Source organism: Lithobates pipiens, unplaced genomic scaffold, assembly GCF_037356315.1.
Source record: "Lithobates pipiens isolate NorthernLeopardFrog02 unplaced genomic scaffold, aLitPip1_a1.2 Scaffold_3, whole genome shotgun sequence".
NCBI lineage: Eukaryota > Metazoa > Chordata > Amphibia > Anura > Ranidae > Lithobates > Lithobates pipiens.
In genome coordinates this window covers 216815685-216832580 of record NW_027507790.1, presented here as the reverse complement: position 1 = coordinate 216832580, position 16896 = coordinate 216815685, and the positions used below count along the sequence as shown (strand labels likewise).

General features: G+C 42.1%; 1 protein-coding gene across 1 annotated transcript in view; it reads left to right on the top strand.

The window, feature by feature from the left end:
* The window catches only part of NNT (nicotinamide nucleotide transhydrogenase), a 189878-nt gene that overhangs the window by 55430 nt on the left and 117552 nt on the right, over positions 1–16896 (top strand). Inside the window, exons 6-8 of the mRNA XM_077462775.1 lie at positions 8647–8735; positions 10801–10988; positions 14932–15065. Of these exons, the coding sequence (XP_077318901.1) occupies positions 8647–8735; positions 10801–10988; positions 14932–15065 (411 nt within the window). The remainder of the gene's footprint in view (positions 1–8646; positions 8736–10800; positions 10989–14931; positions 15066–16896) is intronic.

Genomic DNA, 16896 nt, shown 5'->3' with positions numbered 1-16896 from the left:
AAGAAAAAGAAAATTAACTTTTCGCTGGATAGCATACAGGCTTCCAATAAAAAACTGAAAGAAGATATAAATTGTTACATTACACACAAGAATCTAGAGTGTAGAGAAGGATGATAACATAGTTCTAAAATGGAAATAGCGAAGGTACCACAATCAAACGCACTATATAGCATATTGATTGCTTATAATAACGTAGCCTGCACATCAATGAAAGAAAAAATACAGATGGAATCCACCAGCTGGGCTCATCACTCCTGGACTCAAAGGCTCCATCTTGTGGGAAGAGAGAAATCCCAAGATATCAATGGGGATCCTTCTGGAGATACCAGGGCTCCCATATCGCATTATGATGATCCACCCTATCAGCTACTCTCTCCCTGTTTCTTTTTATTTAACAAAACTTTTCATTTTTTAAAATATAAACATATACACACATATTACTTTAGACATCACAAATACTACACGACTAAAAGAAAGGAAATAAAAAGCCCCCCCCCCCCAAAAAATACAAACAAATTAATAAACATTAATGCTTATTAAATAAAATGGACTAGGCATGGCCATAAAGTACTCCTCTCAATGAAGTGTGTGTGTGTGTGTGTGTGTGTGTGTGTGTGTGTGTGTGTGTATAATTTATTAATATAGTTATAGTCACATATAGACATATACAGCAATACTTATGGTGCAGATTGATCTATACCACTACCAGGGACATAGACTTAAGCCATTGTGACTAAATGGCATCTAACTACCTCATGGAGTTACTTTAAAAAATATGTATAATATGTCCTCTCTCTTTACATTCTGGAGGGGACAATTTCCATTAGATGGCCAGTGGAGGGGTTCTCTTGGGGACAAAAGGCTTCTGACTTTAGAGTTCATCAAGTGAATGGGAATGGAGTGCATGGCAAGGGTTTTCATGCGAAGCTGGACCTGGAAATGGCATCAGTGACAAACTTGAATGGCGGGACTCAGGTGAGTATAACTGACTTCCTCAGGTAGGAACAGCAGGCACGATGGGTTAGGGATTGAGAAATGATAGAGTTGGGCTTTAATGCTGGCCCAGCAGAAAAACTCTATGCTAGGCTGGACACTGGCTATGGATCGCTGCGTTCTGAGTGAGAGTGTTCAGCAATCCGCCACATTGTCCTTTTAGCACCGCAATTGGCAGCCCTTGATCTCCCACCAAGCTTATCTGATTGCAGAGCTGTAGTTATGACGAAAAGCGTCATGTCAGTTGCTGTACTTTGAGTGAGAGCAGTGGTCTTTATCTGCTAAGGGAGCATTTGGCATATAGAGCACAATGGAGTAGAGCTGCATGATTAATCGAGATAAGATCTCGATTCACTAGCCCCCCCCCCCCCCCTCGATCTCCAGGCTGGATGACCCGCGATTTTAGTATATCCCCGCCGGTTCTGCGTAACCAGCGTGGCATGCAAATGGTGGATATTGGAACTGACATCAGCAACCGGAACTGAAGTCAGTCATCAGTGAGCGTGATGCGGCGCACCGCTGGATGTCGATAATGCCTGGGCGTGGGCAGTACAGTGTCTCTTGGCCGGGAAACAAACGCACACAGCTGCAGCACAGCATTGAGTGCGCACTGCACACTGTGCGAGAGTGCATGGATATGATTTCCAACACGTGAGTTAGCTTCCTTCCTTCCTTGTGCCACTAACTGTACAATATACAGACACACTTTTAAAGGGGGGCATGTGAGGACTCTAAGTGGACCTAAAATATAAATCACTGTCCCTTTTATAGCTACCCCAGACCTTGCTTGCAGATGAGCCAGGCTATTAAAGGGGGGCATGTGAGCCTGTGAGGAGTGGATTTAAAATACCGGCAAGACGGCAACCACTGTCCCTTATATGTATTGTGAATATTACCCACCACAGTCTGAATCAGCTTGCTAGTGCTACCGCACCCATATTATGAATATTACCACAGTCAGCTACCCAGAGTCTATCTTTTGAGAATCGTGATCTTCATTCTAAGCAAAAGAATCGCGATTGTAATTTTTCTCAGAATTATGCAGCTCCACAATGGAGTTGATTTACTGAAACTAGAGAGTGCAAAACCTGGTGAAGCTGTGAATGGTAGCCAATCAGCTTCAATTAAACTTTGACAAAAAAAAAAAAAGCATGGGAACTGATTGGTTTCTATGAGGAGTTGCACCAGACTCTGCACTCTCACTCTAATTTTAGTAAATCAACCCCAATGAGACGAATAACAGCCTGACTAGGGTTGTGGGTAGTGGAAAGTAAGACCTATACAGACATTTCTGTTCAGGCAGCAGCTCTTGTGGAAGCATGGGCTTGCATTGTATGTAGTGAGATTTCTCATGCATAGTAATGCACACCTGGGACACGGTGAATTAGGAAGGGGAATTTCTGTTGTGTTACGCTCTGTGTGAAAACAAACATCCTCTGTGTCGGCCTGTCTGTAAAGTATCTGGTACTTTGTGTGTGTGGTATTCTGGAGAAAATGTAGCCAATAGATGCGTTCACTGATGTTTATTTTCTTGTACCTGGAAACGATAATGTGCTGGGCACATAGGATGGAGGACTAGAGGCACCTACTGCACAGGTTTTGTGGTGAAAAACACGTAAGGGTTAACCTGGCTTGTAATGGTTGTAGCCCTGAGCTTGGCTTTCATTTCATTTGGTAAAAGAGGAAACTTTACCCATTCCCATTAGGTTTATTCACAATATGCCATTAACTTTTTGATGTTTTTTTTTATCCAGGAAAGACCTACCCGCAAACCCAGTGAATCCCGCATTGTCCTTTTATTCCCCCCAGTGTTCTGCAATGCATAGGCCCCCTTCCCCTATATGAGGGCAGTGTGGACAGCAAGCTTTGACAAAGCATTTGCAGAGCTTTCAGCAAGTTTTTTATTTATTTTTTTGAAGCGTTTAAAGTACCGTTCAAATCCAGTTAATAAATGTTGAACACAGATCCTAATGATTGCCACTTTAGGCCTGCTAGCAGGCTTTTCACAAGTTTTAAGAAACTCTGAAGCCTGCTAGCAGTTTGCTTAAAGCGGAGGTCCACCCTAAAATAAAAAATGACATTAATATTCTTAAAAAAATACTTTAAAAAATGTGAAAAAAAATGTTTTACTTACCAGAAACCCCTGTTGCTAGGCAGTCTTCCTAATCTGCCTCTTCCGCGACGCTGTTCCTTTCACTTCCTCCTCTTCGGCGAGCTGCCCCATTTGTCTTCTGGGACCTGTGTGTGTCCCAAAAATCAACGGGGCCATTCACAAAGTGCCGCGCGACTTGCACATGTGCAGTAGGAAATGGGCAGTTAAGATGGTGGCGACGTCAACAAAGCTCGCTGTTCACACTGCTTATATACAAGCTGAAGCCTCTGTGAAACTGGTCTTTTTGTGCCAAACTGCCTCTTCTTGTATGTTATCTGTAGTCGGCTTTCTCTTCCAGGTTCTCATAGTGTTGGGTTCTTCTCCTTCATCTTCTGTGTGGAAGCATGCAGACTTCTGGGATATGTGATATCAGTGTCCTGGGGGGCTGCTGGAGGAGGCTTAAGGACACCTTACTTGGGCAAGGATTTGAGGCTGGGAGGTCAACCTTAAAGGGGAGGGCCACCCTGAAAAACAAAAAAATGTTAAAAATTACAAAAAATCTAAAAAAAAAAAATGAAAAAAAATTTTTTTTTTACTTACCAGAAATGCCTGTTGCTAGGCACTTTCTCCTAATCTTCCTCTTCCTCCTCCGTGGAGATCTTCTGTCTTCTGTCTTCGTCGCGGCGTCTTCTGGGTAATGAGTCGCGCTGTGTTCTGGGAACTGTGTGTTCCAGAACACAGCGCGTCCCATTCAGAAAGCGCTGCGGGACTCGCGCATGCGCAGTAGCTGCGGGACTCGCGCATGCGCAGTAGGAAACGGGCAGTGAAGCCATAAGGCTCCGCTGCCTGTTTCCCTTACAAGGGATGGCGGCGCCGGGACCAGAGAGCCGAGGGACGGGTCGGCCTCGGGCTGCCGACATCGCGGGCGCCCTGGACAGGTGAGTGTGTTTATTAAGTCAGCAGCTGCAGTGTTTGCAGCTGCTGACTTTTTTTTTTTTTATAACTGGCCCTCCACTTTAACCACTTTCAGACCGGACCATTTTGCTGGTAAATGACCAGAGGTCTTTTTACACTTTGGCACTGCGCTGCTTTAACTGGTAATTGCGCGGTCATGCAATGTTGTACCCAAACAAAATTTGCGTCCTTTTCTTCCCACAAATAGAGCTTTCTTTTGATGGTATTTGATTGCCTCTGCGATTTTTATTTTTTGCGATATAAACGTAAAAAGACCGCAAATTTTGAAAAAAAATGATATTTTCTACTTTTTGTTATTAGAAAAATCCAATAAACTCAATTTTAGTCATACATTTAGGCCAAAATGTATTCAGCCACATGTCTTTGGTAAAAAAAAAGTCAATAATTGTATATTTATTGGTTTGCGCAAAAGTTGTCACATCTACAAACTAAGGTACGTTTTCTGGAATTTACGCAGCTTTTAGTTTACGACTGCCTATCTCATTTCTTGAGGTGCTAAAATGGCAGGGCAGTACAAAACCCCCCCAAATGACCCCATTTTGGAAAGTAGACCCCCTAAGGAAATTGATAAGAGGCATGTTGAGCCCATTGAATATTTTATTTTTTTGCCTCAAGCGATTGAATAATGAAAAAAAAAAAATTTTTTTTTTTTTTTTACACAAAGTTGTCACTAAATGATATATTGCTCACACATGCTATGGGCGTATGTGAAATGACACCCCAAAATAAATTCTGCTGCTTCTCCTGAGTATGGGGATACCACATATGTGGGACTTTTTGGGAGCCTAGCCGTGTACGGGGCCCCGAAACCCAAGCACCGCCTTCAGGCTTTCTAAGGGCGTAATTTTTTGATTTCACTCCTCACTACCTATTACAGTTTTGAAGGCCATAAAATGCCAAGATGGCACAAAACCCCCACAAATGACCCCATTTTAGAAAGTAGACACCCCAAGCTATTTGCTGAGAGGCATGTTGAGTCCATGGAATATTTTATATTTTGCCACAAGTTGCGGGAAAATTACAAACTTTTTTTTTTTTTTTTTTTTCACAAAGTTGTCACTAAATGATATATTGCTCACGCATGCCATGGGCATATGTGAAATGACACCCCAAAATAAATTCTGCTGCTTCTCCTGAGTATGGGGATACCACATATGTGGGACTTTTTGGGAGCCTAGCCGCGTACGGGGCCCCGAAAACCAAGCACCGCCTTCAGGCTTTCTAAGGGCGTTACAGTTTTGAAGGCCATAAAATGCCAAGATGGCACAAACCCCCCCCAAATGACCCCATTTTGGAAAGTAGACACCCCTAAATTTAGGGGTACACTAGTGAGACTAGGTAATAAATGGCGGGTGCCCTGAAACTATAAAAAAATAACTAACCAACCAGCGTCACCTGTAACAGTTATATGGTGATCACTGGTGAAAGGGTTAACTAGGGGGCAATTAGGGGGCTTTATGCGGTAGTATATGGGGGTCCCTGGCGCTATAAAAAGCTGCAGCGAACCTAAATACCTACCTGCCTAACTAGCGTCACCTGTGACACTAATACGGCGATCAGAAAAACGATCGCTTATTAGGCTGGGTTCACACTGGAGCGATGCGGGAACGCCACGAATGCGCGGCGGGTTCCCGCATCGCATGCCTCCCGGCGGCAGTTCACACTGCCCTATGCGAACTGCTGGGAGTGTCAGTGAAATGTTACTGACACCCCCAGATCAGTTCACATATCGCAGTGCGATCTGCAAACTCGGATCGCATGGTGTGAACACCCATGCGATCCGATTCTGCTGCGGGCCAAAAAAAGGGTCCCGTGCGAATTTGCGGCGGGTGCGGCGGGTGCGGCGAATGGCTGAACTCGAATCGCACAGAGATCGGATGTGATTTGCACTGCAGTGCGGTGCGAATCACATCCGTTCTCATAAACCGCTGCAATGTGAACCCAGCCTTAGTGACACTGGCGACGGGGGGTGATCACGGGGTTAAACCTTTATTGGGGGGGTTAGGGGGGTACCTTAGAACTAAAGGGGGCTAACCCTAACTGCCCTAACAGTTATTAGTCACAAATGACACCCGCCGGGTGATCAGGGGGTTAAACCTTTATTAGGTAATAAATGGCGGGTGCCCTGAAACTATAAAAAAATAACTAACCAACCAGCGTCACCTGTAACAGTTATATGGTGATCACTGGTGAAAGGGTTAACTAGGGGGCAATCAGGGGGCTTTATGCGGTAGTATATGGGGGTCCCTGGCGCTATAAAAAGCTGCGGCGAACCTAAATACCTACCTGCCTAACTAGCGTCACCTGTGACACTAATACGGCGATCAGAAAAATGATCGCTTATTAGGCTGGGTTCACACTGGAGCGATGCGGAAACCCTGCGAATCCGCGGCGGGTTCCCGCATCGCATGCCTCCCGGCGGCAGTTCACACTGCCCTATGCGAACTGCTGGGAGTGTCAGTGAAATGTTACTGACACCCCCAGATCAGTTCGCATATCGCAGTGCGATCTGCAAACTCGGATCGCATGGTGTGAACACCCATGCGATCCGATTCTGCTGCGGGCCAAAAAAAGGGTCCCGTGCGAATTTGCGGCGGGTGCGGCGGGTGCGGCGGGTGCGGCGGGTGCGGCGAATGGCTGAACTCGAATCGCACAGAGATCGGATGTGATTTGCACTGCAGTGCGGTGCGAATCACATTCGTTCTCATAAACCGCTGCAATGTGAACCCAGCCTTAGTGACACTGGCGACGGGGGGTGATCACGGGGTTAAACCTTTATTGGGGGGGTTAGGGGGGTACATTAGAACTAAAGGGGGCTAACTCTAACTGCCCTAACAGTTATTACAGTCACAAATGACACCAATGCAAAAAAAAAAAAAAAAAAAAAAAAAAAATGACATTGGTGTCACTGTGACTGGGGGGCAGGGGTAATTGGGGGGGTGATCGGGGGGTAAAGGGGGGGTGTGAGTGTGCCTGGCATGTTCTACTGTGTGTGTGAGTGTTGGTGCAACTTACTGATCCGCTCTCCTCCGTGTCGGAACGAAAAATACCGACACGGAGGAGAGAATACATCACTTCCTCTCCTGTGTTTACATTACAGGAGAGGAAGTGATGTCACCGGGGATTTCTATTCGTCGGGAGCGATCGCGAGGGGGTGGCCATGAATGAATGGCCGTCCCCTCGTCCGGGATCGCTCCCGTACGAATACCGACCGCCGCAGGCACCGGGCGGGGGCCCGATCGGGCCCCCGACCCGCGGGAGGCAAGGGACGTACATGTATGTCCTTATGCCTGCCCGTGCCATTGTACCGACGTACATCGGCGTGCGGCGGTCGGCAACTGGTTAAAGTCAATAATCACTGATTTAAAAAAATAAAAATAATAATAATCTGGTATTGGTACCTATACTAAGCAATTTCATGAATACTTGTACTCATGCAAATGCTCCAGTACATAAAACCGATATCTTAATGAAGACTTCAGCATCTTAGGCTGGGTCCACATATGTGTGAATTGGATGCGGGTTTACCTGTCAATTCACATGACATGCGCATGTGCCCGTCTCACAATGGAGTCGATTCACACAGGTCTGGGACGGCTGCGGTCCGCATTCCAAAAGGGTCCTGTGCGTCTTTGGGTCCGGTTCAGGTGTAAATTCAGGCAAAAATTCAGACCTGATTCACACCTGAACCGGTGAACAGGAACACACCAGACTGTGGGCTCACATATGTGAACCGGTTCTTAGTGTTCCTAAACCCAGGACCCTGCATTCACTATCTGGTCCCACACAGTACACAGAACATTGAAATTCAATTATTTTAGTAAATATAAACAGCTAAATACCTTTTTCTTATCAGCAGTTAGAGCAGTCTTGTGACTTCTATCAGTGCCTGGTTAAAGCTTGTAGGAGGAGTTTTCATTCTACACTGCCTGTCCTACCAGGATGCAGGAACCCTGACCCTCTGTCTGGACAGTGGTGATTGGCCCTGTGCTGATCACATGCACTCTCGCTAGAAAAAAAACAAAAACTCTCTGGCAATACACATCAAACAGAGCATGTGCAGCTTGTCCCCAATGCTCTGTTCTATCAGGAGATCGTTTTGGGGACAGTGGAGGAACGGGAGGGTTAGAGAAGATAGAATCAAACAGCCTTTTTACACAATGCAGAGGACTAACCCTGGTTTTACTGTTGTGAGTTTAGTATCACTAGTGAAATTGCAGAGGATGGCAAATAGCACAAAGGCAGTTCTGAGCCTTATTAGAAAGTCATCACTGGACCCTGTAATAAAGAACACAGGGGCTGTTTATGAGGAGGTCCTTCTTATACTGATAGATACCCGGCTTTCACTAAATGCAGTTATTTTGGTGTTTAAGGCTGTAAAGGCCATCTTCTTGGGTAGGCTGCCTATTGTTGGTTACATTCTACAAACCTCAGATGTGAGCAGCGCTTATGTTGTCTGTTTCTTAATTCCTTCGATAAAATGTTATTTTTAATGTTTGTTAGCAGTTTTGGAAGCTGTATTTCTGAATGATTTGAATACTTCACATTGTGATCTCTTGGACTTGGTGATCTTCTTTTCTGTGTAGGTATTAATCATTGGAGGTGGTGTCGCTGGTCTGGCAGCTGCAGGATCTGCAAAATCAATGGGGGCCATCGTCCGAGGATTCGACACCAGGTATTGCCATTTCTTAATCGGATTATGATTTGTTTTTACGTGGTCGTGAGAGAGGTATGGAGGCGGTGAGATTTCACACATGCACCAATGTGCTGCAGGTCTTTTGGATCTGTGACACATCTGTCCCTGTGTATATAAAGTGTGAAAAAAAACGCGCCATCCACAAACAACAAATAAATAATAGCTGCTAGCACCGCAGACTTACTGCAACAAACAAAATGGTGAAATAATAAAAAAAGGTGCAGCGCTTAGATTATGTATATGACAATATCTACATAATCTTTTACCAGTGTAAAAAATATATAATAAAATACAATCAACTTTAATAGTGATAAAAAACTCAGCATAAATTAACACTATTTAATGATTCTATGTTTTAGACAACACTATATCCAAATATACAAAAAAACATCATTTTTTTTTATATACGCATATCCACCAAAGTGAACGTGTTAAAGTGGTTGTAAACCCTTACAACACACTTTGACCTACAGGTAAGCCTAGATTAAGGCTTACCTGTAGGGCCAAGAAAAATCTCCTAAACCTACACGGTTTAGGAGATATTTGCCCAAAGACAGGCACTGCTTTCTACGGTGCATAGGCGCACGGAGCGCCGCATCGTCAACTACGAAGATGCTGCACATGTCTGCTCCCGTGTGCATGCGGGGGAGTGACGTCATTGCGGCTTCGCCGAATGACAGCGGCGGAGCAGCGAGACGCACCGAGAAGATGGATGCGCCGGACTACAGGGGACAGCGGTGACTTCGCTGGCTCCTGTGTCAGGTAAGTGACACATAATGGGCTACTATGCGATGCATAGTAGTCCATTATGTTTTGCCTTTGCAGGGAATGAAAGAGGAAGTAAACTCATCAGGGTTTACTTCCTCTTTAAGAGTCCATAAGTGAAACAATATGGTGACAAATGAGAAGTTATAGTGACTTCAGTGAATGCTTTGCAGAAATCCACCACCACTTGAGAGGAGGCTTACCAGATGTTATGGACCCAGTTAGGTATATACCTAGTGAGTCACACAAGTTTATTGATGTAAAGCCACACGAAAAAACAGCTGGCAAACTTGTAACTTCTCATGGATACCAGAGTAGACAGAGAGATGACCCAAAAATAGATGAAATGGCTATCCACCTTTTGGGGTGACTGAGGACATAGATTCTTTCACGTATATTATTGGCCAAAAAGAAAATACAGCCTCATAGTGAAATACCGTTTAAAACTTTTATTAACATTAAAAGCATAAATGGGTACTCGCATATTACAGGCAAATACAAGAATGGGATTAAAATCTGGCAATGCAGTGGCATCAATGAGCCCTTCCCTTAGGGAAGCATGCATGTTGCAAGCATGTTGGGTATCAGTTTACTTGGCGTAACATTATCTTTAACAATATAAAAAAAAAAATTGTGCTAACTTTACTGTTGTCTTATTTTAGAATTCAAAAAATCTATTTTTTTTCCCCAAAAGTGTGCTTGTTAGACCTCTGCACAAATATGGTGTGACAGAAAGTATTGTAAAGACCTCCATTTTATTCTTTAGGGTGTTAGGAAATAATTGTAGAATGTTTGGGGGTTCTAGGTAATTTTCTAGCAAAAAAAACTGTTTTTAACTTGTAAACAACAAATCTCAAAAAGAGGTTCGTTCCTTAAATGGTTAAGATGGCTACTACTAGTGTTTTTGTGTCTGTCTGACCCACGTAACTTTTGTATCCTCTGTGTAGATTCTGCCCTGATCCATGTAAGCCTTGTATTCTCTTTTTATACATTTTTTTTTTTTTTTTTTGGAGTGGCAGATTTCCTATGCTACGATAAAGTGCTGTAGGTGTCACAGATAAACCTCCTAAACCATGGGTGCTCAACCTGTGGCCCTCCAGTTGTAGAACTACAAGTCCCATGAACCATTGCTCACACAAGGCTGACCGTTTCAAGCATGTTTCCCAATTGCAGAGGCATGATGGGACAGCAACAGCTGGTGGGCCACAGGTTGAGCGCCCATATAATCTAAATTGATAAGTAGCACCTTGCAGATGTTAATCTTCTCTGTATAATGCAGGGCTGCAGCTTTGGAGCAGTTCAAGTCTATTGGTGCTGAGCCCTTAGAAGTTGACCTAAAGGAGTCCGGAGAGGGACAAGGAGGGTACGCCAAGGAAATGTCCAAGGAGTTTATCGAAGCTGAGATGAAGCTGTTTGCAAAGCAGTGTCAAGATGTGGACATCATCGTTACTACAGCTCTCATTCCTGGTAATTAGCCTGGCAGTAAAATAAAGAATTTTATGCATTACAAGCTATGTTTTCCTCCTGCTCCTCCAAACACTTGCTTTATTAAACCTATCTGGGCCTCTAGATTGAGGGAAATAGTCACCATTGATTATAAATAATTTGTCCCTGATGTGACCACTCATTGGCTAAGGCCAGTTATCAGGCTGCTGTGCTGCAGTTTGGCCACAGTGCAAATGTACCCACAGTTCTCATGTGATTAACCTGTGGTTTCCCATAGACTTTCTAATTGGGGTGCCTGTTTTTGGCGCATTTTGCATGCAGGACTTTTGGTTCGCTTTCAGAAAATGCACCAGAAACACACAACCTGATAGACAGTCTATGAGAATGTGGGTTAACCATGAGAAAACCAAGTGTACACCTGTGCTGCGGCCAAACCTCAGTGCAGCCGTGTTCGACCTGCCTAACGTTATTCTGGTGTAAGGCCTCTTGCAGATTGACACACAGTAATTTAATGATATTTATAAAAATGCATCGAAATTTCGGAAGTGGCTGGCTTTTTGCAGGTAGAGAAAAAGGTGCCGGTAATGGTCCTGATTTTACTGTGATTATGGTGGGTTTTTCATGCATCATATCACTCAAAAACGTAACGCGGTTGCGTTTTATTGATGCGTTCTTGCTGTGTTTTCAGTGCATTTTTGGTGCAATTTTTTTTACTGACCAAAAATGCAGCAAGCAAGATTTAACTAGGGTTGAAACAACTAATCAATTAATTGACAACTAATCGATTATGAAATTAATCGATTACTATTTTCATAATCAGTTAATCGGCCAGTAACATAATGGGGTTAAACATAAAATGAGCCCTTTATAGTACAAAAAGAGCAAATAATCGCTACTGTAAATATCACTCACTGTTCTACAGTAAAAAATTAACCCCTTACAGTTGTGATTATCTGCTTTTTTTTTCTACTATAAAGGGCTAATTTTAGTTTTTTTAACCCCATTATATTAGTAAATGTCTTAGACCTGGTTCACATCTGTGTTTTTTGGTGCTTTTTGCAGAAATGCACTACAGTTCATTTACATGGTTTCCTATGGGACACGTTCACATCTGAAAGGGTCAGGGACTTTTAACGCAAAATGGTTCTTTATTGGTTCAATATACTTCAATGGAGAAGCTGCAGAAAAGCATGAAATGCATTTTTGCAGCAATTTGTGTTTTTTAATCTGCCCAAAAAAATGCAAAAATATAAATTGTCATTGTAAAATCACGTGCGCAACAATCAAAATGTACAGCAAAAAGCACTACAGAAACAGATCAAAAGCAAACTGCATAGGTCTGTACTGAGCCTTATGCTGGTCTCACAGATTAATTTTCAGATGAGAATAGTCAGACGAATAATCTTTGTACATTCGCTGAATGAAAGAATTTTGTTTGAAATTTTCACTTGTTTTTAACATTCTGTTTTTAAAATGAATGTAATTTCTGAACGAAAACCACATACACTGTCTGAAAATTCCTTTGACTAAGAAGTTTTCTATTATTTCCAAATTTTCCCATCACTGTGGTTGAAAATGAACTTCAATTTGACCCACTTTTTTTTTTTTTTTTTTTTTTTTTTAAATGTTATTAACCTATTAATCGATTAATCGAAACAATCGGCCAACTAATCGATTATGAAAATAATCATTAGTTGTAGCCCTATTTTTAACCCCACAATGGAATCGCAACTGACCAGTGTGAAGACATGCATAGAATTTAAAGGGATGCATTTTTCTTGAACTTTTCTTGCGCTAAATGCGCCGCTAACGTCTGATAATAAATGTATATTAATTTAAATTCATAATAATATATATATATATATATATATATATATATATATATATATATATATTATAATATAATATATAGATATTAAAAAGTCAAATCCAATTATTTGTAAAAATATATATTTTAAAAAATAAATCGGTTTTCGGACAAGTGCATCCTGCATTTTTGAGTTCGACGTTAAAATTTCCACTTGGTTCACCTCTAGATATTTATACACAGGGCCTTTCTGGCAAGAAATGCAATCAAAATGCAAGTCATGTACTTGGCATATACACTCATAAAAGTGCGAACGTGTAATTATTATTTCCTCTTCAAGCTTTTAGTGGTTACTGCACTCAATAACACTTTTTTTTTTTTTTTGCTCTCTGCATTTCAGATCTTTACGCATCTGTGTGCATTATCCTATGTTAGAAAAAAAAATGCTTCATGGCTACACAGTATTTCTTTCACTTGTGTACAATATGCCTTAGATTGGGTGAGAAGACACATTTCCTTGTAGGAACTGTAAGGACATTTCTTAAAGCAAGGGTATCCAAACTGGCCTGCGGGCCGGATGTGGCCCTTTGCTTGCCTTTATCTGGCCCTTTGGGGCACAATTCCTTCCACTGACACCAAATATGGGGGACTAACTCTTCCACTGACAGACAGACAAATGGCTATTACTTCAAAATAACAAAACTTAACTTTTTATATCAGCTGGTCTACCCGGAGTTAGGCATTCTGCCTTTTGCTGGGAGGCTCTTTGCTACATAGGATCTCCAAACGCTCCAAGTTACTGAAGATCTGGTCTGTTCTCAGCTGTGTATCCAATCGCAGCTGATCACATGTAAACAAACTTGCAGGTTATCAGCATTCCTTTACTCACGTGCTGTCACAGCGTGAGGAGAGCCGATACATGGCAAGTGTGACAGGGGACATTTGTAGAGATTTTAAATTTTTTTTTTTTTTTTCTCTAAATGTTCAGTCTTATTTTTTTTGTTGAGCAAAAAAAAAAAAAAAACCCCAGTGCTGAATAAATACCACCAAAAGAAAGCTCTATCTGTCTTCAAAAAAAAATAAAAAATAAATAACATTTTCATATGGGTACAGTGTTGCATGACTGACTAAGTGTCATTCAAAGTGTGACATCATTGAAAGTTGAAAATTGGCCTGAGAAGGAAGCGGGTGAAAGTGCCCGGTAGTGAAGTGATTATCCACTTCACCCCTGGAAGGATTTACCCCTTAATTAATGACCAGGCCATTTTTGGCAATAGCACTGCATTACGTTAGCTGACAATTGCGCGGTTGTGCGACGCTCTACCCAAAGTTGATGTCGTTTTTTTTCCCCCCCACAAATAGTTTTCTTTTGGTGGTATTTGATCACCTCTGCAGTTTATTTTTTGCGCTATAAAAAAGTCAATTTTGGGAGAAAATTATTATTTTTTTTTTATATTTTCTGCTATAAAACATACCCAATAAAAAAAATGTAAAAAATCGAATTTCTTCATCAGTTTAGGCCAATTGGTATTCTGCTACATATTTTTGGTAAAAAATACCCCACCAATAAGTGTATATCGATTTGATTTGTGCAGAAGTTATATGCTATAGATATATTAGCGGGACTGCGACATTGCAGCGGACAGATCCTACAACTGACATTTTTGACACTTTTGGGAACCAGTGACATTACAGTGATCAGTGCTAAAAATATGCACTGACATTGTACTAATGGCACTGGCAGGGAAGGGGTTAACATTAGGGGCTAACGTATGGGGGGGTGGGCTGCCTGCAACAACACACAGATCTGTCTTTCTGCTTAGCAAAAAGGATCACAGGATCTGTCATCCCCCAACAGAACTTAGATCTGCCTTGTTTACGTTTGGCAGATCCCCGTTTTGTGTCTATGGGTAACGATCGCAGGCGGCCAGTGGACATTGAGTCCGCTGGACCCACTGATCCGCTCCCCCGCCTGCCAATCAGCACACGCCCACAGAAAGCCACGTAGAAGCCCAACATACACCTACAGTGATTTGCGTAGCCGAGCCAACCTGCCAAGTGCCAAAGCATAACTTCTGTGGCTGGTCGGCAAACGGTTAAAGGCTCTCTCTGGTGCTTTTTGGAGATTTTGTAATTTTTGCTCTACTTCACTCACAGGGAAAAGGGCTCCCATATTGTTGAAGACTGACATGATTGAATCCATGAAGGAAGGTTCAGTTGTGGTAGATTTGGCATCAGAGGCCGGTGGTAACATCGAAACTACCAAACCCGGAGAGCTATACATTCACAAGGTAGGTCACTATTTTCTGTATTTTATTGGGATTTCCTCATTTTGTAATGTGTGGTAGTTTTCATAAAATGGTCATAGTCCTTCATGTGTGCAAATTTACAAAGCTACCGAAACTGATCTGCTGTCGGCCGCTCTGTATATTTTGTTGATTTCTCCTATATTATGTATTGGTGAAGAATATTTTACATCCTGCTGGGTATCTTCTTCTTTTATAATGAAGGAACAGTGTGAGCCAATGTGTTTTGATTCTGCCCACCACTCCAAAGAGGACCAAGTGGTGTGACAATCTCATTAGTATGCTGCTACACTTTCGTTATCCAATCAAAGTGTGAGGCAGGTCCTAGATCTGACTGTATTGGTCAGCTGCAGTGTAGTCTATAGGGAGGTTTCAGTGTATAATCAGAAGTTTGGATAATTACATTACAAAGTTTGTAAGCTGGTAAATCCTACCAAATGTATCTTGCTGTGCGGGTGGAGTTTAGCTTTAGGACTGAAATATATTTAGTGTGATTATTTCAGGTGTGTGTGTGTGTGTGTGTGTGTGTGTGTGTGTGTGTGTGTGTGTGTTGTTCATTGTAGAGGTCGACCGATATTTGCCGTTTTTTAAATAATGGGCATCAGCCGATTGTGCTGATAAAAAGCCGATTTAGAACTACAGCGGGACTTTGAAATGACTTCTGTAATAGAAGTCATTGTAAGTTGCCATAGAAACGTCTTCCTCCTCTCTGGGCAGGCTGCCAAGAAAAGAACAGAAAGATACAATGTTTACACTTGAATGAATGAATTGAACTCAGTGTGTAGAAGTTCTCAGTTTAACCATTTAAAGACTAAATCTTTTCTGACACTTGTTGCTTACAAGTAAAAATCCTGTATTTTCTGCCAGAAAATCACTTAGACCCCCCAAAAATTATATATATATTTTTAGCAGAGATCCTAGGGAATAAAATAGCGGTTGTTGCAATATTTTATGTAACACGGCATTTGCACAGAGGTCTTTCAAATGCATTTTTTGGGGAAAAAAATACACTATTTAAAAAATTAAAATAAAAACAGTAAAGTTAGCCCATTTTTTTTTTTTCGTCCAAAAGTTTTGACTACCTGTTTTTATTTAATATATAGGTTTTTTTTTTTTTTTTTTTTTTAAATCTAAATCGTACATACAAGTAAACTGATTGGAGGTTTGTTTTGTTTAATAAATGTTTAAATGTAAGAAATTTTCTGTATCACTTATGAAGGCTTTCACACTGGAGCGGGCAGGCGTTGATGGTAAAACGCAAGTTTTAGCGGCTCTTTACCATAATTTTAGCGGTGCTATTTGCCTGCTAGTGGGGCACATATTACCCAGCTAGCGGCCAAGGAAGAGGTTAAATCCGCCCATGAAGCACTGCTGCCAAATCGCATTGCATGCGCTTCGGCAGTGGTGCCCATTCATATCAATGGGCAGGAGTGGTGGAGGAGCGGTATACACCACTCCAAACGTGCTGCTTGCAGGACTTTTTTTTTTAAGATCCTGCCAGCGCATCGCCTCAGTGTGAAAGCACTCTGTCTTTCACACAGACTGCAGGGGAGCCATTTTGCAGGCACTTTACAGGCGCTATTTTTAGCCCAAAAGCGCCTGAAAAACACCCCAGTGGGAAAGGTGTGTTAGATCAAGGGGGATTAAAAAAAAAAAAATAATAAAAAAGGAAAAAAATAAATAAGTAAAAAAAAAACGGCCTAACATATCGGCCCAAAACAATCGGCATCATATATCGGCTATCGGCCACCATGATTTCTAAATATCGGCATCGGCCAGAGAAAAACCCATATTGGTCGACCTCTAGTTCATTGTG